The sequence below is a fragment of the Paramisgurnus dabryanus genome, chromosome 20 (assembly GCF_030506205.2).
Source record: "Paramisgurnus dabryanus chromosome 20, PD_genome_1.1, whole genome shotgun sequence".
Taxonomy (NCBI): domain Eukaryota; kingdom Metazoa; phylum Chordata; class Actinopteri; order Cypriniformes; family Cobitidae; genus Paramisgurnus; species Paramisgurnus dabryanus.
The window spans coordinates 34518029-34542969 of NC_133356.1; the positions used below are offsets into that span (position 1 = coordinate 34518029).

General features: G+C 38.2%; 1 protein-coding gene across 1 annotated transcript in view; it reads left to right on the forward strand.

Annotated features, from left to right (window-relative positions):
• Positions 1-24941, forward strand: part of hmgcll1 (3-hydroxymethyl-3-methylglutaryl-CoA lyase like 1) — a 35226-nt gene that overhangs the window by 1102 nt on the left and 9183 nt on the right. The window contains exons 2-7 of the mRNA XM_065249414.2: positions 380-457; positions 1451-1558; positions 5110-5205; positions 5475-5623; positions 8795-8858; positions 9203-9391. Coding sequence (XP_065105486.1) covers positions 380-457; positions 1451-1558; positions 5110-5205; positions 5475-5623; positions 8795-8858; positions 9203-9391 — 684 coding nt within the window. The remainder of the gene's footprint in view (positions 1-379; positions 458-1450; positions 1559-5109; positions 5206-5474; positions 5624-8794; positions 8859-9202; positions 9392-24941) is intronic.

The following is a 24941-nucleotide window of genomic DNA, read 5'->3' on the forward strand; positions in this document are numbered from 1 at the left end:
GAAATATATTTTAAATGAGAGAAACTATAAGGGTTATATGAAGCTATTAAAGGTGAAGATTTCATTATTAAGACGCTGAGATTTTCTTCTACAAACAGGCATCTCTTCTATAATGGCTTTTCACTACTCCTCATATTTCGAGCTTAAACTTTGGCTTCACAATCGAAATTACGGATATGCTTCTTTCCAGTGCACATTATGTCATAAACAACCTGGCAATGTTCTCAAGACCAGATTGAAAACATGATGTTGTACACAGCGTTTCACAGGAAGTGTAGACACAGAAGATATAGATCTTAAGCCACATTTCCGATTTTCCATGCAGCTCTGTGAAATTCTTATATGCTCCTTCATTCCTCGTTGTTTTTTCAATTTACAGTGTTCTCAACTGCCTAAGCTTCCACATTTTGTCAAAATTGTGGAGGTTGGGCCAAGAGATGGACTTCAAAATGAAAAGGTAGAGGTTTCACTGTTGTGAGGTATTTGTTGCATGTGTTATATTGTAGGCCTTTGTTTCATGTGTAAAAAAACTAGAAGCACAAACTCAAAAGACACAAATATGTGTGACCCTATCGTCAAACCAGGCTATAGTCTCAAAATCAAATTATGAGTTAATAAGCCTCAAAGTTTGATTTCAACCATTAATTTCACTATGAGTTCAATCTTTGACACAGCCTTATTCAGTCAATATTAATGAAGGTTATATTTTCACAGAATGCTCTTTACATTATGTAGGATGATTTTAGGTAGAAAACAGTAAATCTTAAAAACAAAATGACTCACTCAATGACGTGCTACTGGCTCATCATTTGCATGTTTGCCTCAGCCTGATCTCATGAATTTCTTGGCATAGTCACGGAATTTTGTGCTCATTTTTCCGTGGCATTCTCACGGATTCGTTACTCAACTGTTTTGTCCTATTTTCTTACCATTTTTGCTTCGGTTTAGGGTTAGATTTACATGAAGATTTACAGGCGACAATTGTTTAAAGTTTAGAAAATGTAAAAGAATACATCAGAAAAAATAGTATAAAGCAATACTTAAAGTGACATACTAATGCAAACACCAAATCTTACCCTAAACCAAAGCGAAAATGGTTTGAAAATAGGAAAAAGCAGTTGAGTAACCAATCCGTGAGAATGCCACGGAAAAAGACAGTCCGTAGCAGGGCCACGGAAAAATGCAGAGATCCGTGAGAATGCCACGGAAAATGAGCACAAAATTCTGTGACTATCCCACGGAACTTTGTGAGATCATGTTGCAACAAACATCTTCAAAGTCCATTTTAAATAATAAACCATCCTTATAATATAAAGTGCTAATGTATCTTTTTACTTAAACTATTTATTTGGTGATTGCGGCACATAAATTATTGTTTGGCTCCCAGATGTGCAATCTCTCTGGATGTGTTCAAAGAAAATCAAGATTGTTGTGTTATTCATTTTTGCAGGAAATCGTGCCAACAGAGGTCAAAATCCAGTTAATAGACATGCTGTCTCAGACCGGCTTGCCTGTGATCGAAGCCACAAGCTTTGTGTCTTCAAAGTGGGTAGCACAGGTAATAAGCTACTATTATAAGCATAAAGAGTGTGTTGACTGATATCTGTAGTCTCTTTGAAGCCACACAAAACCATTGATTTGGGTATTGTTGTCATGTTTAAAAACTGTGACTTTAGTTAATTCCTGTTCTTAAAAGTGTTGATTGTTTCAATGTAAACTATTTTATCTGTATTTTGTTAAAAGATAAACATGATGGGGTGGTTTCCCATACAGGGTTTAAGTCTAGTCCCAGACTAAAATAGATGTTTGAGCTGTCTTAGCTGAAAACAGCTTGCAGTGACATATCTTAAAATGATCAGTGCCATTGTTTTGTCTTAGCATGCACATCAGTAATGTTTTTGTAAGGTTTTGTAATGTTTGTACAAACTATTTAAATGTCCTAATATAACTTAAGACACACTGTAAAAAATACAACATTTTTCAACTGCTGCCTTACATTTTTAGTTTTTTGTTGTTTGTTTAATCAACTCAGATTTACAAGTCATTTCAACTTACTATGATTTATCTTGACAAGATATGAGCTGCTAAAACTTATAAAATGAATTTGGTTTATTTCAACTATAATTTATAAGTTTTAACAACTCTACTAGTTAAAATAAATAATAATAAGTTAAATGACTTGTAAATCTGATTTGATTAAACAAAAAATTTAACGGCAAATATTTTTTACAGCGCAAACCCTGACTTAATCTGAACCCTGTCCGGGAAACCTCCTCGAGTTATTGGTAGTTTTCATACATCTCATCATGTAGGCTGTGACAGTGTCAAATGTATTACAATTTATGATTTTTAAGAACTGTTTTTTGCTAAATTTATTAAAAAGTGCTATAAAATTAATGTAAACTGAATTATAACCGAAATATTACACGAAGCAGCCCAGTCTCACGAAATTTCGTTATAAAGTCACGTATTTTTTTTCTTCTTTTTTTGTGCTATTATCACGAGATAATAGCACGAAAAAAGAATCAAAAAAATACGTGACTATATCACGAAACTTTGTGAGACTGGGTAGCAGCACCAGATATTGTCTTTACTTAAACAATGATGTAAACATCCCTTAATATTTTGAGTTTTGAACGTATACTTAAAATAAAATTCATTAAACTTGATGAAACATTCAAGTGAAATTAACTTATCAATACATGTTAGGAATGCCCATAATACTTTGTGCCTGAATATTTTGATTATTTAAGCTTTTTCACAGAAAAAGAACTGATAAGAACTTTAACTACTGAAGTACTTGTTAATAAAATGTAATAGAGGTTTAAGCTACTATATTTATAAATGGTTTTGTTGTTAATTATAATCAGTGTTTATAATACTGTATAGTCAGTCATACATTTTGTGTTATAATACCATTTACTAGTTTCACAGACAAGGCTATATCGATAGTAGAAACACTGATCAGCCACGCTGTGATTGGCCTGTTGTTACAATGGCCAAGAACATGCCCATTTTTAACCCCCTGCAGTGCACGAGGTATAGGTTGTGGACTTTTTATGACGCTGAATTTTTAAACCCAGTTAAATCTATTTTTTTGTACATAAAATCACCCTGCATAATGTAAAATATTATGTGAAAATAAAATCTTATTCTTGTCAAAGATTGAAACTTTAATGCTCCTAAAGTACTTTAAGTCTCTTTTAAAAACATTTAAATGCTGTTTTGTCTGTTTGTAACAGCAACCTAAAAAGCAGAATAAAAACAGGTGGTGGTCTTGCATCTTCATGTGATGTGCTGGCAGGAGTGATGTCTCTAAACTGATTGATTGTACAGATCATCTCTGGAGCAGTTGCTCTTTCTTAAACCCACAGCAAATGCAACAATTTAATTGCTGATAAATAAAATGTAAATTGTAGTTTATTATAAGATATTGTTTTCCTCTCTTTTGTGCAGTTGTAGATAATACACCAACACTTTCAGCAGTTCCCATTAATGTGTTAAATGAAGTATGATGTGCAGTAAGGGAATGTAAGTGTTATTCTTCATCAAAAGATTATAAAGTGCAACTGTTTCTGATAGCAATGCACATGACAGTAAATAAATTCTCTCAGATGACAGTCCTTTAGAGAAACAACATGTGCAAGTGGTTAAATACGTTTACTTCAATTGCATTATTCTTATATAACTGATTTTTGACTATATTAGCAATATTAGGACTAGTTCACATTAACTGAAAGTATTGCATCTGGTGAGTCTGCACAGAAAAGTGTACTAAAAGATCAAGTTATGTTAAAATACGTGCAAAAAATTAGCATTTTTGTTACAGGAAAAGGACAGGGTAACTTGTAGACAGTTTTAAAGATACAACAGATAGAAATTACTAAACGAAAACCCTTTCATACATGACATTGTAAGCCTACTTGACAATCTAAAGACAAAACTAAAATTGGAGATTATTATTCACGATTATTATTCAAATTATTTCACACTGAGTAATATTATTTATTGTACATAACATTTATTATTGCTGGGCAAAGATGATTGATTGCTGATTTTATTAAATTAAATTTAAAATGAATGTCATCAGCATGTTTATCTTGTCATTCATTTAAGAATAATAATCAAAACTGCTGCTCCACAAAAACAAGATGCACAATTAAATTTTTTAAATAACATCGCTAAAAGATTCAATCTATCCTTTTTTATTATATGTTGAAGTTGAAATGTTTTTCATATTAATCGTGCATCTTACGCAGATTGCGCTCGTATAATGGAGAATACATAACTGTGTCAGACTTTACGTATCACATCCGCTTAAAAAGGTGCGATCTAATCTTGTTTAAATGGAATAAGCCTGCTCCCAAACAGGCTTAGGCTTACGGACCGGTTGCTATGACAGCAACTCTAGGATGAGTTTCGAAGAACCAAATAATCCAAGATCAAGCCAAATCGTCAACAATCAAATCCAGCTAACCGAGTAATCTACGTGAAAGAACGAACCCTAGGACTTAGTTAAATTAAGACATTTAAGCACCTTTTTATAAACATGCCTTGGAAAAGTAAGTTACTGGTTTGTATCATGAGACAAATTAAGATTGTTACGTGCACGTTATCAGTTGAGAGAGCTTAAACATTGGTTTTAGTCTAGGACTAGCCTTAAGCATTGTGTTTGAAACTGGGGGTAAAAAGAAAAAATAAATTTATTAAAAATAGGAAATGTTTGAGCTCAGTTAATTAAGTGTATATTTTGGAAAGAGCAATTTATATTAGAAACGATTTCAAGTTAAATCAACTTAAAATTAAATGTATTGAACTTGCTGAATTAAAGTGAAATTAAATTTTTTTTTTGTTAAATGCACTCTTGTTTAAGTTCACATTACTTATTTTATTAGGGGAACAACTATCTACAATTTTAAGAAAATTAAACTTTTTGTTTTACAGTGGACTAAAATTATATTTTTTGTGCTATTACTGTTACCTCTTTTTACAGGAAAAATTTTTAATATTGGCACATCCAACCAAAATATGGCACAGTACGAAAACATCTTGTCTACTCAAATAATATATTAACAGTAAAATATTTTTTATTATTATTATTATTTATAGATGGCAGACCACACAGCTGTACTTAAGGGTATTAAAAGGTCTCCTGACATTAGATACCCCGTTCTGACGCCAAATTTTCAGGGCTTCCAGGCAGCTGTAAGTAAATATTTGCATCATTTACATTTATTTACAAGTGACATTTGCAATTTGCATAGCCAGTCAACAATGTTTGTTTTGTATAATAAACCTCTCTATGTATGCATGATCTCTACCTACGCTTCCAGGATCACTTATCTTACATACGAGTAAAGTTTTTATTAAGAGAACATATTTGTAAATGTTTGGGCAATTTCTTTAACTTGCTTTGTCTTCCTCACAAGTCAACATCTATAAGCACAAGCCTGATGAAATGTTTCCTGTTACAGGTTGCAGCAGGCGCTACTGAAGTGGCTGTCTTTGCATCCGCTTCAGAGACGTTCAGCAGAAAGAACATTAACTGCTCCATAGAGGAGAGTTTACAGAGGTTCGAGCAGGTCATCTCTGCAGCCAAACAGGAAGGCATAACAGTGCGTGGGTGTGTGCTATTACTATTACTTTGTTTTTTAATGTTTGGGCTGGTATTCGTTTAGGCGATTTCCAAAATCTTGCTGAATAGAAACACTTACATTTTTGTTGGAATGATGTCACACTATTGATTTCTTCATACTATCCTTTGTCGGACGTCTTTTCGAACTGGTTGTTAAAACATCGCTGGGGCCGTTGAGTCACTGAAAAATTAACATTTACGCATTTACCAGACACTTTTATCTGAAGTGACTTACTGTACTGTACATTCAATCTATACATCCCTTTGTTAATGTGTTTGTTCCCTATGGAACTTTGCATTGCTAAATCAATGCTCTACCAGTTGAGCTACAAAAACTAAATTCTACATTCAACAACAGCCTCTCTATTAATACAATTATTAATAAATTAATAATTTATTAAATTAATCTTATGACCAAAACTCATCTGTAAAATCGGCATTATGTACATTTTCACCCTTTTATTGGAAAAACATCAGAGGCCTGAGTTATAAAAAAAATCCACCACAACATTCATATTCCTAATAACGGTCTTTGACATAGAAAAGTGCTAGTGTCACGTTAGCAGACATTGCTTGTCCGATGGCTGCAGGTTTCGGAAATATAAGCCATTCTTACTGCTCAGATTTAAACGTTGACAGGGGGAATTTTATTATCTAGGCACTGTTTCAAGGCAGAGATCTGAAACTGTTCAGCTGCACCCAATTTCAAGATGATCTTTGTTCTATGGATCACACATACGCGTTTTTGAGAACTAATCGCAAGATCAAATTTAGGATGGTTTCTACACAGCGTTTTGTAAGTAAGACCCCTGGACTTGTCCCTAAAAGGTTGTAGGTTTTGTAAGCGTCTTGCACAGGAAAACCCAACAAATTGGCCAAGAATCTGTATTAGTCTGCTAATGAACTGACACCGTTGTACCCTTGAGTAAGGCCTTTGCTCAGGGGAAGTGTATTGGCCCAAAGAATTCTTAATGACCCGTTGATAAAAGTTTGTGATTGTAGACCGCTCTGTTACACAAAGGGCCCTATTTTAACGATCTAAGCGCATTGTCTAAAGCGCACAGCGCAACGTCTAAATGGGCGTGTCCGAATCCACTTTTGCTAATTTAACGACGGGAAAAATGGTTTTGCGCCGAGCGCATGGTCGAAAAGGGTAGGTCCTATTGTAGTGGGAGTATTTTGGGCGTAACGTGCAGTAAACCAATGAGAGTCACAGCTCTCATCCCCTTTAAAAGCCAGTTGCGCTGGCGCTATGTCTAATCCCTATTTAGATGACGGACTTTGTAAACTGAAAAACTAAGCGGAGGAAGAAGATCCCCAGTTTAAGATTAATGTTAAATAATTGTGTTGTTTTTCACTTGTATTGAAATTGTTATTTTTTTATTAAAACCTTTAAAACCCGTTTTCTTTTAGTCATGGAAGTAAAAAGCAGGCTTGTAATTGCTTTAAATGTATGGCTATCCAATATCAAAAAATAATTTACAAGTATGTAAGATAAGCTTTGTACTCTAAAAATACTTTATTTGTAACAAACAGGAGATAAAGAATTTACAAACGGCTCTCCTCACGTTTCAGCACTTTGGACTTTAAAGTTTTTTTAAGCATTACTTAAAAATGTTTCTCATCCCACCATATCCACAGGTACAGAGTAATCATATACAATAAATCCGTGAGGTGGCATTAAAAAAAAATATTTAAAAACATGCAAGATGCATTTGTTTAAAGCAAAGCATTTATTTACTTACCAGGCTGCAGGTGAAGCAGCTCTTTGCGCCTTCTAACGTCTCATAATTAGTCCTCATTTATGTCCAAGAGACTCAATAATAATCTTTTACATTCAATCCTTTAATCTTTCATATTTAAAAGCATTTTTGTGCTGCTGCGCATTCATGTACCTTGTGATAAGCAAACCCGCGTTGTCCTCCCGTGTATAGGCGCATTTTACTAATGCGCTCTTTAAATAACATAAAACACATTGCGCCATTGACTTTAGACTTTAGACCAGGTTTTTGTTGGTCAATGGCGTAGTCTATTTTAGTTGCCTCAAAATAGCAACGCGCCAACAATGCGCCTGAACACACCTCGTTTTCAGACCAGAACGCCCATGGGCGCAAAAGGGGGCGCAAATGCATTTGCTATTTAAACAACGCGGCGCTAAACGTGAAAATTAGGGTGGAAACTAGCGAAAGACACTTGCGTCGCGCATTGCGCTGCATTGCGCTGGGTGTAAGATAGAGCCCAAAGTGTTGTTTTTGGAGTCAACAGTTATGTTATATGCAAACAACATCAGAAATCAAATATATTTGATTTAACCAATAGGTCAATGGTTTCTTTCATTTAGGTAATTTAGTATTTTTCTGACTCTTTTCCTTTTTGAGGTTCTTGAGTTGGACACCCGAGCAGGATATAATTATTCCAGATTTAATGAGTAAATAATTTAAGTTCCAGATGTGTATTCAGTGTTGCGCTTACTGTCAGTTACAAGTACAAGTCCAGATGTGTTCAGAGTTTTTAGGCTGTGCTCCTTTTTATTGAAGAAATATCTGAGAGAGAGAGAGAGAGAGAGAGAGAGAGAGAGAGAGAGAGAGAGAGAGAGAGAGAGAGAGAGAGAGAGAGAGAGAGAGAGAGAGAGAGAGAGGGGATCAACCAGCCCACAGTCTGACGCACTAATTCTGGCAAATGTGACTCAACGCCTGCTGTTTCAAGAAGGGACTCTATGGAAATTCTGGTAGCAAACAGCAGTATCGTCTGACAACCACAGGCCCAAGAGAAACATTTTCAACTTTTCGCTTGTTTGCTCTCTGTGTTTAGCAGAACATGTTTCCTTCACATATGGAAAGCACATATAGCTTGTACGTCGCTCTCCGGCACCATTTCTCATTTTCACTGTCATCACTATTAGTACTATTTGTCACAACTGTTTGACACTGACCATATGTTTTGCCTATAGTGCTGAATATTTTGCTTTATTGGGTGATATATCCACTGTAATCCATGCTAAAAATGCCGTTCTGGCCAATGTGCAGTGTTCTGCTTGTGGTTGAAATAAAACAGCACTTAGCATTACAGTAGTTCACCAATGTTACATTTGTGTCTGTTTGCAAGCTTGTGACTATATATTCTACACCATGCTCTTACATTTTCATTGCATTCTTTCAGGTACGTTTCATGTGCGCTCGGCTGCCCCTACGAGGGACAAGTAAAACCATCAGAAGTCACAAAGGTATCTCATCCCATTCTTATCAAATTGTTCAATGGACCAAAAGCTAAATTAACAGAATTTTTTCGGGGGAAACCTTGTGCTCTGTAGTAGGAGAACATTACCGAACATTAATGCATCACAGAAATATATCAATACATGAATCGATTTTTTTGTGAACACCCTGTTCTATATCCTGACGAATCTCAGAGCTCTGTACATTATTTGTTCTTCTCAAAATTTTGTTCATGCTGTAACACTGCGGGCCTGTATCACGCTCAGAATAAGCTCTCTATGTGCAAACCTTCATCTTGTTTATGTTTCCAAGGCCAATAGAGTTTTCGTGGCTTACCTCTGTTCTGGTTCAGGTGGCTAAGCGGTTGTTTGAGCTGGGCTGTTACGAGATATCCCTTGGGGACACCATTGGCGTAGGCACTGCGGGCTCCATGGCCAAGATGCTGAGCGATGTGCTGACAGAGGTGCCCGTAAGTGCCCTGGCCGTGCACTGCCATGACACCTATGGTCAGGCACTACCCAACATTCTCATTGCTTTGCAGGTAAGGTACTAATAGACTGCTGTGTTCATACGTTGCGGGAGGGTTTGGGAAAGTAATAACAAATACTGTGTATGCATTTGGTATGTGCTTTTGGACAAAATGTGATGTTGCTGGGAGTAACAATACAAAAACACATCTACCCCAAATTATAACAAAATAATAATTTGTAGGTATTGTAGGTTTCAGTGTGTTTTAAGCGTAAGTACATGTACGTATTGTACAACCACACTGAAACGTAAAAATACACACGTATTCTCATGAGATCACATTGCAATGGCAGAATTGAAGTCTCTAAATAAAGACCTCTTAGCTAAAGCAACATATGCTGGAATTGCTATAGCTAAAAAAATCTGTGATAAATTTGATTATACATATAAAAAGATTTTAACCATGGAAAGTAAAGCATTAGTTAAAGGAAAAGGTTTCTTGAAGGTTTTTGTGGTTTCAGCAGTGGCTGTGAATGTTTTTGATGGTGGAGTGAGTTGAAGTACACACAGTAAGAGGGTGCAGTTTCAGTGACTGTCCTGAGGTGGAGTTTTAGAGACTTAAATTTGATGTAAGATGCCACATGTAGCCAGTGAAGTGACATCAGGAGGGATGAGACATGGGTTTTTTTCTTTAAAGTCTGTGTAAAGTTGTAATGAGGCTTGTTCAGGCTGAGGATCCATTACCAGGCTTTTATTAAGCACAATCATAGTCAAACAGGCAGGGTCAAACACCAGCAAAGACAGCAATATAGTTAAGGAAAATCTTTTAGTCATAGAAAAGGCAAAAAGGTCAGGGCAGGCAGCATACAAACTCATAAAACATGTCAGATCAAGATCAAACACACAGGTAGACTGGAATAGTAACAACGCTCAGAACTGATAACCGGGGCTAATCAAGGCTTCGCAAATACTAGGTGTTTCTTGATGTCAAGGATACTTCCTTTGTAGGACTGCCTTTGTAGGACTGGTCCTTCCAAGTCATTTTCTTCAGAGGCTAGGGGAGGCTCCTCTTTATCATTCGAAGAACACAAAAGTGGAGCAGGCTAGCAAGTGGACATTGTTGCGTCATTGCGTCAGTAAAAAGGTGTGCTTTCGGCACTGTGCGCATAGGATTACATATATGCATCCTTTCTTGTATATGGAATATTTTTCGAAACAAAGAATTCAGCCCTTTGTTGAAATTCCGAGGATCCTCGACATTGGAACAGTCCTTCGACGGATGTTAATGATGTAGCATCCTTGAAATTCTGGTTTCTGAGGATCCTTCCTTGACATTGAGAAATGGCTACTGTTTGTTACTGAGAGGTTTAAATAGGAAGTTCAAATGAGCATCAGGTGGCAGTGTAATCAGTCCAGATATGTGGGCTCATGGGAAATAAAGTCCAATACAAAAGTCAACATTCAGGGGATGGCTCCCCCTGGTGATGATCATGGAGTGTAGCAATGGACCCGAGAAAGTGTGTGACGGGGTCTTCTGCGAGGTCGAGGGGCCGGCTTATCTGTGGAATTCTGTGATGAGTTAAGGGTCAAAGATGTCTCCCGCCCTCACCCAAAAGTGTTCCTTTGGACCCTACCCCCCACAATTAACCAAATATTGAAGGTTACCTCTTTGGGGCGCCTGGAGTAGGCTTGTTGCGATAGTCGGTGAAACAGTGATTACCGGTGCTTCAGCCTCTCACCGGTTAGATCACTTGCCCGCCGCGACACCGTCTTTCACCGTCGTTTTGATATTTTCTTGTAATTAAATCATTTAGTTTCGTTAGAGAGAGCAAACACTTACAACTGAATGTGTCTGCTGTCTGAATCCAGCGGAGCTGAACGCGCGTCATCACAGAGCAGCGGCTGCGGGTGTCAGATTTCATTAATTCCTCAGACTGCGGCAAGCAGACGATGGCAGAAGCCGCGTGCTTACTCGTTTTTGTTATAAGATGCATATATGATGTTTAATGTAGGCGAGATCGTTTTGTTGTTGTGTTTTTCATTAAGAATAATAATAAACCCATCATTCAAGCAGCGCTTTATGGAGGAACAGCCGGTTGCTCTGCTTGGGACTGGCGGGTTTCTGTCAGAAGTAGCTGCACACATTGACTCAAGCACTTAAACCAGCAGTTGCACTCGCATTTACACGCAAATTCATACGCGATTTAACACAGCGTACGCAAGCGCTGGATTATAACAACAGTTGCATCTAATTCAAAAGTGAAAGTAAAATGCGCACTTCTGTCCATTTATAAGCCCCTCCCACCCGGTGAAACCGGTAACACTGGGTTTGTCACGCGCTGATTAACCGGTGGGAAAATTCTGTCACCGCAACAACTCTAGCCTGGAGTCAAGGAGATTGTGAACCTGGTATGCTTCCTCACCACCGTTCAGCAGGGATGGTGGACCTGGTGTTCTAGCTGCCTCCTCTCACTCCCCTTTCAGATCACCAGCAGGTTTTAACAGAGAAACATGAAAAGTATGAGAAATGCGTTAACTCTTTCCCTGCCATTGACGAGATATCTCGTGAATCTGCAATACCGCTATTATCCAACAGGTGGCGCTCTTCCGCAACTTATTAAAACCGGAAGTATTGCCCTATGGCAAAAAGCTGTATGTTCGTGTATGTTTTAAAGATCGCTCTGCATCTGATCTCTATCAAAAGTCCTTCACAAAAATTGAATTATCTAAGCTTTTTGCTCAAAATTTGGTGTTTTTGATGAAACCTACACATATTGGAGAGGTGATAAAAACAGAACACATGAAGGTAGGATGAAACAGATTTTTTTGTTTGAAAGCAGAATATCTGTTCTTTTATGTCATATATTTTATGTTTATATATTTAAAAAGGAGCATTTTCTGGAAGGCATTAAACTTTTGTGAAAATCATGAAAAATGCTGGCGGTGTGAGGTAAAGGCAATCGATAAGATACAGGAGAATCCAAATCTTATCAGATTTCCATGTGTTACACATCATTGGAAAGCTTAGAAATTGCACTTTCAGAATCTGAGAATAACTCAAAATGGCCCAGATCCGACTTGTGTCCCTACTTTCCGTGACTGGTCACATCTAGAAATTTTGAATGGATCCACATACCTGGGACTAAGTTTCTTGCATGGCAGTCTGAGGCAGATGTTTCGGGTGGAGAACCAGACCCATCGACATCGCAAAGCTCATCCAGAATATAACCCTGGACGGATATTAAAATTTTTTGTGATCCCTCCAGCCATTTCTGCCTTTTCTGGAATGCCGCCTTCATAGCTAGTAATTCCTGGTCACCCACATCATAGTTGCATTTGGATACAAATAGCTTACGAGAGTGGAAGGCACAAGGAAACATTTTGGCGAAAGGACCATGACATTGACAGAGGATGGCTCCTATTCCCGTGTTTGAAGCATCCACCTGCACGATGAATGGTAACGTAGAGTTGGGGTGATGAAGAATGGGTGCTGAGGTGAATTTTTCCTTAAGCTGTTGAAAGGTGGAACAAATAAGACGGGCTGAGGTATGATTGGTCATGGTGTTTGAAGGAGTTGCGATGATGCTGAAGTTACGGACAAATCGACGGTAGAAATGGGCAAATCCCAGAAAGCGTTAAAGTTGCTTCACAGTGTTTCAGAACAGCCTTGACCTTAGAATCGTCCATAGCCACTCCCTCTTATCCTAGGAAAGAGGTTGACGTTTGATAAAACTCACATTTCTCGATTTTGGAATATAGTTGAAACTGGATGAGACGTTTTAGTTAAGCTCTTACATGCTGGATGTGCTTGTCAAGGGTTTCAGGGTAAATTAGTATGTCATCTATTTAAACGATAACCCAACGGTCCAGCATATACCGGAAAACATCATTAATAAAAGACTGAAGGCTTAAAGGCTCTTAGAAAGGCGGAAGGGCATCACCAATTATCCGTAGTGCCTGAATTGAGTGGAGAAGGCTGTCTTCCATTCTTCTCCCTCCTAAATGCGAATGAGATTATAAGCATTGCGGAGGTCAAATTTAGTAAAAAATCTTGCTTTTCTGAGCTGTTCTAGTGCCAATGGTACAAGTGGTAAAGGGTACCTAAATTTTACGGTATTCTCGTTGAGTGCTCGATAGTTGATGCACGGACAGAGGCCTCAGAAAAAAAACCCAGACAATGCAGGGGGAAACAGAGTAACGAATGAAACCCTTTGCTCTTGAATTAATTTTTCATAGCTTAAGATTCAGGTTGTGATAAAGGAAATATACAACCTTTGCATGATGTGGTGCAATGCTGCAATCACTGGGTTGATGAGGAAGTAATACTGATGCGTTTTCCTTAATGAAAGCCTCCGCTAGGTCCATATATTTCTGAGGAAACCCTGGGATGACAGGAGGTTGCTGAGAGATCATGGTAGCGTTAATCTGAACAGTGTTAACGATAGACAAACACTGTGCATGACAAGATTTATTCCACTGTATGATTTGGTTCTCTCACCATAAAATTAATGGGTTGTGTTTCTAAAGCCAACGAAGACCCAGGATGATGGAGTGATGTTGTGAAGTGATGATATGAAATTTTGTCTTTTCGTTGTGCAGTAATTCGCTTGCAGGTCGACTTCTTCAGTAGTAAATGTAATTCTCCCCTCTCTGAGGGGTTGGCCGTCTACAGTCTACACTGTCCAATAAGATGTACAGAGTGTTAACGGGATCTTATTTTGTTGAGCAAAGTCCAAAGACATAAAGTTCCCAGCAGCTCCTGATTCGACGAGAGCCGATGTATTAACTTTCCCCTCACTAGTTAACACACAGGCACTTGGAAACTAGTTTTTGAACAGGATATATAAATATTACAACTCACCTTAGAAGACATGCATGAGAATCTGAGAATTGCAAGCTATTTTTTCGTCAGCTCTTTTGGACAGGTAAATGGCCTGCTTTGCCACAATAAAGGGATAACTGGTTCTGAATATTGCAATCTTTCTCCTCCTGAATGAGGTGTGTGGATCCAAGTTGCATGGGCTCAGCAGCCTTGTGAAATTAAGTGTACGAAGTGACTTGTCAGGACCAAATAAAGTTGTCAATCTGGATGGATAGTTTAATGAATTCCTACAGACTGCCCTCGTCCCGACAGAACGGAACTACGTTTGCAAATCCCGGTTGAGACCCTTGAGATTAAGCAGTTTGAGTGGTTCCTCCTCCCAGTGTATAATCATCAGGTTAATGATGATTATACACTGTTTAAAGCTCACATAACACACACCGTTTTTGCCAATCTAATGTTAATCTTGGTTACCTATAAAGTAGTATTTCATCCTTCAAATGTCCAGAGAGTCATTGGTGTTGTCAGATTATTAAAAGACAGAACAGCCTTTCCGTTTTTTTTCCAGCGAAAGACAAACACTTAAAGGTATACGGTTGGTGGTGCTAAAGAGTTATGAGTATGCACAGCCTTTGGATACTAATCTCACAGCTGTGACATTGATGGAAAAAACTAAAATAACAGTCAGATACAGCCTTACACATATGATCCAGAATCAGATACTGAGTCAGTAATTGATCAACAGGAACAACAGCAGCAATGATTACAGCAGGACATCTCTATCTGGTAATATATCCTTGTTTGTTTATCTTGTATTTTGATTAAAAAAGTGATGTAAATCTTGATGTGTTTTTTCTACATTTGCCTGTTTAAAAGGTGTAAATGTCGTAAGTGCAGTACAATGCCAACTGAGGATTAAAATGTTTGCTGTTGTTCGTGTTGTTTTACATTACATGCACGTATGTGCCAATTGCAAACAAAACATGTGAGATTTTGGATTTACTTACACCTGTGGTTGCAACTCCTAAACTTTTAAAGTTGGGACCACTCCATCAGTAAACAAGTGCCAAATTTGGCGGCAAACTGAGCCTTGTTTGTAAAGCAATCCTCTCCAAAATGCAGCCAGGGAACAAACATAAACCCAATTGCAATTACGTTGCAGTTTGGGAAAACAAGCTGCATCCACTGTTGTCTTAAGACATGGAAAGCTAAATAAAAAAATTTTTTCCTTACATCCAAAAATACATATCTATTGTTGAACCATCTCGAAAAAACAAAGTTTTTGCCTGCTGTGCATATCGGTGACTTCAACTCCACAGGGCAATGCGTTCTCGCTCTCACTTGACGTTCAGGGCAGACATAATTTTTGGGAGTAAAAAAAGGAATATTGGTTCAATCAGTCGTAACGGATACCCCCGTTCGGAAAAAAGTTCAGAAACTTGTAGGAAAAATGAGATGTGAGTTTGGCCCAGAAATAGTCAGTCACAAGCTCAACTGGTTTTTTGACAATTTGCTTATGTTAAACATGAGGGCTACAACACTTAAACTGTGTTAATAAGTCAGAATGCATGAAATAGCATTACCCCTCCCCCCCTCCAAGAACATGAACACAAACACTTTTAGTTGTTCAGGTCTGATTTTATGTGTCCATGAATTCTTGTGCATTATAATGTATTGCGTACAATGCTGGAAGTAAATACAATTCAGTGCAGGACTTTAATATGCAAAAAGGATTTATGAAGAATTTATGAATGTGAAGTATGCTTCTGCTTTAACGATCATTTCTCATGACAAAGCAAAAGGTAAATAACAAGACCAAAATTAACATGAACCCGTTGTTTACAAATCATCACCACCTCATATGTACAAACAGCTAGAAAAGTTACTAAACCACCCTCCAAAACCACTGCAGTAACAATAAATAAACATTTTCTGATCATTTCAAGGGGGAACAATAAAACAGAACACTATCCACAGCACAAAACCCAGCTAACACAACACTGTCAGATTTTTTTGTTAGTGTTGAATATGCTTTTATAAAACAACGCCTTCCCGTGGTTGAATTTTCTAGAAACTTAAACCACAGAGTGCAGACACATTTCAGAATTAATACTGGCAGGGCTTTATCAGCTATCCAGGACCCTTTGTGAAGTCGTTTGTGGTTTGTCTTCTTTTGCAGAGCTTCGATGCTTTTGGGGGTGGGGCGGGTCAGCAGATGTGAAGGGGTGGACACAAAGGCTTACCTATTAGATTTCTGTTTCATATGACAGTAGCTCGGCCATAAACAAAGCCCATGAGATGGAGTCTAGAGCAGGGCCCTCGGGGGCTTCAACTCATCTGTCGCTAGGGCCGTTGAACTCTGGGACAATGCTGCGCTTAAAGGGCAATGGGGAAATTATCCTTTCATCACTCGCTACTAAACAGAGGCAGACTGGGGAAAAGGAAAACCCCTTGCTCTAGTATATTTCTTCCTGTGCCCCGTTATAGCCCTTTCTGGCTGTTGATCCATGTAAGGGCGTAACTTGGTCAGCTACAAAAAATGGCCATGTTTTTTCCTCTGAATTGTGCAACATGACAGTCTAGTATGTATAATTGGCCCAAGCTCAGCTGCCCCGTGGCATTGGCGTGTGTTAACCGGGGCGATTTTGCCCCACAGCTTGATCTGGCAAATGCATTTTTTTACGGCTGTAAGCTCTGAGTCGATTCATGTTCAACGTAACTGGTAACCCAGCTCTGGCTGTATGATCTGGACCACTTCTGGAAATTACTCGGCTTATGTTAAATCAAGGAAGGTTTTAATGGAGGCCAAAGATGTAGGTGACTTTGTTTCTTCAACACAAATGTGGATTTTTAACTCCAACCGTTTTAGTCCAAACCGATCTGTATTTATAAAAAATTTTACCCCGAATACAGTGCCTTCTTCTTTTGAGTTTTAATGGCCGGTTGCGAAGCAACTTCATAGTTGCATACTGCCACCAACTGTATCGGGTGCACGGCTTGAGGGCTATACAGGGCCACCAAAATAGTAGGTGGCGGTATGCCCCCTGAAGTTGCTTCGCAACTCGCCATTAAAACTCAAAAGAAGAAGGTGCTGTCATGGGCTCATTTGACTAGGCATACTACTGTATGTGAGGTAAAAACTATATAAATACTGTTCGGTTTCTTGCACAAAATGATCGTTTTGTTTCTTAGGACATCAATGTGCAGCAGCAGGGTTTAATTTGGATGCATGTTTTTTACTGTCTGAGATTTTCAAACAGAATGATGTTTCTTGAAAATCTAAGGTAGCAGAAAGTTATCTGTGATGGTTGGGGTTTGGGTTAGGGGAAGGGAATATAATATACAGTTTGTACGATATAAAATGCATTACGACTATGGAATGTCCCCACAAAACGTGTATGTGTGTGTCAGAGAGTGAATGTGTGTTCAAGTGAATAAAAAACGCATTAAACATGAAACTCGTCTTCCTTGTGCTGTTTTATTTTTAGTTTATGTTGCATTATTTTAGTATTAATCAATCAATAAAATCAATAAAGTTTATACAAGCCCAAATAAGAAACGGGATTGGAGGGGAGCTTACGTCCTCTCACACGGGGTTCCGCAATTGGGCCACGTTAAAACCGAGTGCTCGGCCGTGTGTTCAGGCCGCGTTAAAACCAAGCGTTCGCAGAGCAAAAAATCACAACTCAGTTTCTACGTCATTTAACTTTTTTAAAAACTTTTGTCTTTTTTGGTAATAATGATGGAAATACAGTAGGCTAGCTAAAGCTACTTTGAAACTCGCTTGTCATTAGTTAAATAAACTTTACTTTACCAACTACACTACAAGAAGTAACAAAAAGTAATAAAGAACATTGCATAAACTATCCTCAGATGTTAAATTTCTTAACAAAACAAGGCTTTTTGATCTAACAGTGAGAGTTTTGGCCAGGGTGACAGTGTTAAATCTAAACCAAATAAGTACTACACTGGTTTCATGCATAAAATACAAATGAGACAAGAGTGGACAAAGCCTAGAAGGATTTTCCAGTGAAAATCTCTATTCACAGGCCAGTTTTGCCCATGACTTTGTTGAAATGAAAATTAAACAGCAATGTGGTTTGCTGGTTTTGGGTGATTTAAGATGATCTGGTCAGTTTTTTACCCTAGGTGGCCTAAGTGCTTAAAGACCCTGTAAAATCCCCATCAGAACAGACCAGACAAATCAGCTTGGTCATCATTGGAGAAAAGCTAACTTCCTCTGTATTTATTTCACAGACTATTACTGGTACTGATTTGTTAATACGTGGACCATGTTCCAGTAATAGGTACTGTCTAAAAAATGCTGCGTTGTTTTTCATCAGCTTTTTGTAAATATTGGACAGAACTCCTGATGGTTAAAAATTACATAATGCTATAAACCATGGTTGGGTAATAACAACCCATCATTGGGTATCCTTTAACCCATCAGTGAGTTCTGTCCAATATTTACCAAATGCTGGGTTGAAAATAAGTGTATGCTTACATAGGCATTAGAATCATTAGGGCAAAATAATTCTGGTGCAACTTGTAAAAACCTTTTTGAAAAGTACTTGTTGAACACAGAAACAGCAATACTTGTGTAGTAGAGAAATTAAAAGGTTAGCACCTTTTAAAAGTAACACCAATATGTTTTAGCCCACATGACCTCATTAGGTCTACAACAGTGAAGATAAAAAGGTGTTATATAAATACATACAAGCCAGAACAAAACTTAGACTTATAATCTATCAATATGAAGGCTGGAACATATAATCTAAAATCGATGGAGCAGTGGGTGGTTTTAAATATGAGGTTTAGCATCTTCAACAGCAGTGAAAATTGACAGAGATGGCACCTTAAGTTCCTGGAGGTGAATCACCATTGAACAGATTTATCATAGACACCCCATGAGCACAGAAAGTAATAACTGCCTGCCATTTGTCCTTCCTTACCGAGCCAGCAAAACTCAGTGGAAATGAGGGATTTTATCATAGATTTTCATTAGGGGTCACCAGCCGTCTCCACCACCAGCTGAGTTAGAAATGAATTCTGCTGACCCGGTCAGCTTCGAGTGACCTAAACTTTTTTTCAAGACGTTATGAGTCCTTTTGTATGCTTTTTCTCAGGGACTTTTCAAAAGGATGAATTAGTTTCCTCAATAGCCCAAACAGTTGGCCTGTTTATTGTTTCTCTAACCTAATGATTTGAAATTTATCCTGTCATGAACAGAACACCATCCTGTCATTATGCCATCCACATTCATTTGATATCTTGTCATTTTCCAAAAGAGAAAAAACAGAGATTACTTTAATTCACCACCACCATTTTCAAAAGTCATTTCAGACTAAACAATGTATATAATACAACCTGATTCTGTGGTTACATTGGTTTTATGTAGCCCAGTGACACTTGAAAAGTAATGAACAGGCTTCCGTTACTCTGAAAACAAGCATACGTGTGGGAGAGTTTCACAGCTTTTGACTCTGGGGGGTTTATATATACATATATCTGACCTGCAGGGTGCTGTGGAAGCATTTGACCTGAGCATGACAGAATAACCTGTGTTTATGCAGTCATACGCTAAATGTAGAAGGTCAGCACACAGACTTCAGTTCGTCTCAGAGGTCCTGCGGTTATGGCTGGGAAACACAATTACTGCAAAACACCTTCCCCATCCTTTAACTCTGACAGATATCACGACACCTAATCATGGCAGGATGCTTCAGCCCTCAGAGGCTTTGCTGTGTTCCATGCTGTGTTAAAATAATTTATTTGATGTCCTCCAAAAATAGCTAAAAAAGGAACTGTTGTGAAAGCGAGCTTGTTGTCTTCTAGATGAGAATAAATGAAGCCTAGTCTAGTAAGGTCTTCAGTCAATACTGCCTGCCAGCTGTTTGATAACTTTATTAAAACAAAAAGTGCAAGTGCAAGACATCGCTTTTTATCCAATCATGACTCTTAAAATGACTGCAAATATGCAAATGAAAACGTTAATCATAAAACATCAGTTTATGAATACCCAGGGTTATCTCAAATCGGAAAGCTGTCAAACACAATCCGGTGCTCAGTGTTCCTGTTGAAATTCAAACACCCCCCACTCCCTAAATATCTTCTTAGGCTCATGAGCTCTCCACCCACATCTTGTATTATACCGCAAACTTTCAACAGGTCTCTCTGAGAACTACAACACAAAGCTCTAGGGCCGACTCCAGCAATCTGTGATTTTAACAGCACATCTGGTTCTAAAGCCAAGCTAATTGAATGACTGCAATTTGGAATTCCTGACCACCACTTGCTTAGCCTTGTGTCCTTGCACAGTATTAGGATTCAGCAAATCTGGACAGAGTTCCTACACTGTCACCCTCTGTGCGTTTTGCTTTTTCCAGTTTCAGGCCCTCTTGGCTTCTCACAGCGGATGAAAGCAAGAAGGCCCGGCGACGTAGCGAATTACCACTCTCTGTTTACATAAACACAACGTCTGCCCTGAACAATATCCTGCGCTCATTCAAAAAGTCAAAAGCCCAGGTCTGGAAATCTAAAGTGCAGTGCAAAGCGGCATGGGTCCCTTACCTAACGCCAACAAAAACAATAATTATAAGCGAGTCAGACGGGCCGACTATGAAACAGGGTCTTGTCGCTAAGAAAGGCTAGCAATTACGAGGCATTGTTCTATGAAGAAAAGCAGTTTTTTGTTAGCTTGCTATGCCCCAAAGGCTTGTGGGGACCAGAGTCTCACTGATATTCACTGATGCTATATTAAGGTCAAATGCAGGATAGGAGCGTTAATTTCACCGCTCTGTTGGATTCCACCCTTTTCCCCTCCCTCCTGACATCTGGCTTTGCCTGAGAAGCTGGAAAATGTCTTTAATATTCTCATGACAGTCAAGAGGACATATGGAAAACATTGTAATACCTTAATCTGCAGTGCTTAAAAAAGAGAGAGGGAGAGAGAAAGATGCATTGCTTTCCAATTCATATGTTTGAGAAGTTCTGAGTACCCTGCAGGTCTGTAAGATGAGCAAATCTTTAATACACTTCATATGCATTTCCCACACCTGCTTACAACCAGTAAAATAAGTCATGACACCTGCCGGGATTTTAATTGCCTACTAAGGATTCACCCCAAGATGAAAATTCATCATTGTTCATCATTGCTATCACAATGTTCTGAACGTGCATGAACACAGAAGGCCCCTGCATCCAAAATCGCATGCTATGACAGGACGTACTGAATGTAGGTAATCCGAGTACTTTTCGTCTATTGTTTATTGAATACTATGAATTTGGACATACTACTTGCTAGCAGAGGAGGGGGGGATTAGGACAATTCTAAGAGCCCATGAACTTTTGGGGGCCCCAGACAAGTACTGTGCTGCACGCGTAACCCACTTAAGCTCGGTCCTCTTATTGTAGCTCCACCCCGTCTTTACTCTGCGTTTTAGCGCCGTCTTCAATCCACGGTCTCACAGTGCGCAGTGAACTTCAGAAGAGAACAAGGTGTGTGTATTTACTGCTATTTGCTATGATATCTGCATATGTGCACTTCCTTACTATAAATGCAGTTCACACAATGTGACACTGGAGTAATACAATGCAGTTTTCTTTCCACTGTAAAGTCTTTGCTCTGTTCACCCCAGTCTAAAAATAAAAAGGTGATTTACGTTCCCTGTTTTGTGTTATGATTCTAACGCGAAGTCAGCCCGCATACGCTGTTTTAATTAACGTAACCCGTATAAGCTAATTAACATAAACTAGAAATGCTAGCGGTTACACACTCCAATGTTTTGTTACATAATATGACAAAGAATTATTTTTATGCAGTTGAGAATCGAGTTGATTGTGATAAAAAGCAATGCAAATGAAATGCAACAAAGGCTAAACTAGTCTAGTAATGTGTATTAAAGCTTCTCACTTTGCAACAGCTTTAAGAAATTAATGGAAATCTATGTCGTAATCTGCTGTGTTTGTCATTTTCATTTCGTTGATTAAAAAACAGTCTGAAGAATCATTTAGGGGTATAGCTGTTCTCGAGTTCGCGGTTTCAATGATCTGTCATTATTTTATTATTAAACCCACTAAACACAGGACGTCGGATAGACGTGCAGATCATGTCTATATTGGGTCCGTCGGTCCATGACCAATTCTGGACATCTATTCGACGTCCAAACTAGGTCCACTATTTGGACGTCCAAACTAGGTTCACTATTTGGACGTCCAACTATGACACTACTTGGACGTCATATTTACGGGCAACATTTGACGTTTGAACTGGGTCATTCTTTGGACGTCATTTGGACGTCTATGACAGGCCTATGTCTATATGATTAGGCCTATAAAAAATGTATTTATTTACAAATATAATATTGCATTATTGTACCAACATGATTAATACTTATGAATAGTCTATATTATTTATACAGTACTGTTTTTTCTGCTTTCTTGAATTATATACAAATTCTTCTAAATGTACTATTAAAAATCTGTAATTAAATGTGCAGTTCGTTATATTAAAAGTATATGACCATACTAACAATTTACAAAACGCATTAAAGTCCATTAAAATGAGAAAAATCCTGCAATGTTTTCCTCAAAAAACATAATTTCTTCTCGACTGAACAAAGAAAGACATCAACGTTTTGGATGACATGGTGGTGAGTAAATTATCTGGATTTTTCTTTTAACATGAAAATAATCTCACAATGTTGAGTTCATGCTATGAATGCAAAAGTGTGCCTTATACAATGTTAAGACATGGCTGTGTGGCCGAGTGGTTGGCGAGACTTGCTTGCAACCCAGAGATCGATAGTTTGAATCCCAGAGCCGGCAGGAAATGACTGAAGTGTTTCGGTGTTGCAATGGATGGGTGAAGTGCAGAGACAATAAAAATTAAAATTACTATGCCATTGACCAACAAAAACCTGCTCTAAAGTCAATGGCGCAATATGTTTTTTGTTATTTAAAGAGCACATTAGTAATATGCGCCACGGGAGGACAACGCAGGAGGACAACGCGGGTTTGTCTTAATTATGAGATGAGGACTAATTATGAGATGTTAGAAGGTACAAAGAGCTGCTTCACCTGCAGCCTGATAAATAAATGCCTTGTTTAAACGCTTTAAACAAATGCATCTGTTTTTAAATGTGTTGAAATGCTATGTTACGGATTTATTGTACATGATGACACTGTACCTGTGGATATGATGAGATGAGAAACATTTTAAGTTATGCTTTGTAAAAAATCCCATATGGCGCTGTTCTAGTGCTGAAACGCGTCGGCTCTCTGCACGTTTGTAAATGCTTTATCTCTTGTTTGTATTTTTAGAGTACAAACCTTTTCTTGCATATTTGCAAATTATTTTATGAGATTACAATGATTATGTAGGATATCAATACATTTACAGCAATTTAAAGCCTGCTATTTGTACTTCTATGACTGAAAGAAAAAGGCTTTTAAAGGTTTTAATAAAAACATTTTTTTTAATAAAAATGAAAACAACACATTTTTAACATTATTCTTAAACTGGTGATCTTCTTCCTCCGCGTAGTTTTTCAGTTTACAATGTCCGTCATCTAAATTGGGATAACGCACAGCGCCAGCACCACAGGCTTTTAAATGGGATGAGAGATAAGACTCTCATTGGTTTATTGCACGTTACGCCCAAAACACACCCATTACTCATTAGGAAAATATGTACAACCCTTTTCGACCTTGCGCTCCACGCACAAACCATTTTCCCGTCGTTAAATTAGCAAAAGTGGCATCGGACACGCCCATTTAGACCGTGCACCGTGCGCTTTAGATGATGCACTTAGATCGTTAAAATAGGGCCTATAATCTTATCTGTAGACATTGTAGGTTTCTATAAATACTGATAATTGTGGTCAAAACAATAGCAAAAGAAATAGGTAGGTCTGTATTATAAAATTGCAGACAAAGATTTTGAATAGCTAGGTTGGATTGTATGTTTGGTGTGCAATGGGTATAGTAGGGGGCGGGCCTCCTATTCTTTCATAGGGCCTAAAAGTGTGGTCGTTCAATACCAGGTGGAATTTTCAACAAATGTTAAACGACTTCAGTATTATTTCACTTTGAACATAGGGAGTGCATTGTTACTTTTGACCCTGTCAGCATGGACGAAAGTAACAGAAAGGTGGGTCAAAAGTAACACAACAGAACCAGATAGATTTTTGTGTTACACTTGTTTATAGTAAATATATGTACCTGGTTAAAGGTAGGGTAACAGATTTGATCCTGAAACATTTTTAGTTATGCTGGTTAAAAGTCTCCTCACATCCTGATAGCAATCACTGTGTTAAGTTGTTTAAATGTATTTGTAAAAATTTATGTCATCTGTGAAAGGCGTAGGACCAAAAAATGTTCAACAAATCATAGATTTCGGTCCGAACGGACGTTTCCTTTTATGTCCCTCATACGTAAGCATAATTTGAATTCCCACCGCGCAGCGAGTCCACGCAGATACCATACGTCATCGGCGCGTTCACATGCGCTCTGTCTGTAAACAGCGAGAACACCAAACTTTTCTGCTGAATTGACAACCTACACAGGAGCAACAAAACTAAATGCATCTTTTATAACAACAACAGCAAAAACTGCCTGGATCAGCAAGAGCAAAAACCCAAATTAACATCGGTAACTTTACTGCTTAACCCCAAGATGCAAACAGCTACAGGAGGCAAAGGGTCTGAAAGGGTCGTTGCACTGTTTATTTTGGTAAGGTAGGTACGCGATATGTTTGTACTGAGATGGATTCAGATATTCTACTTTGATGAAGCATTGTGTT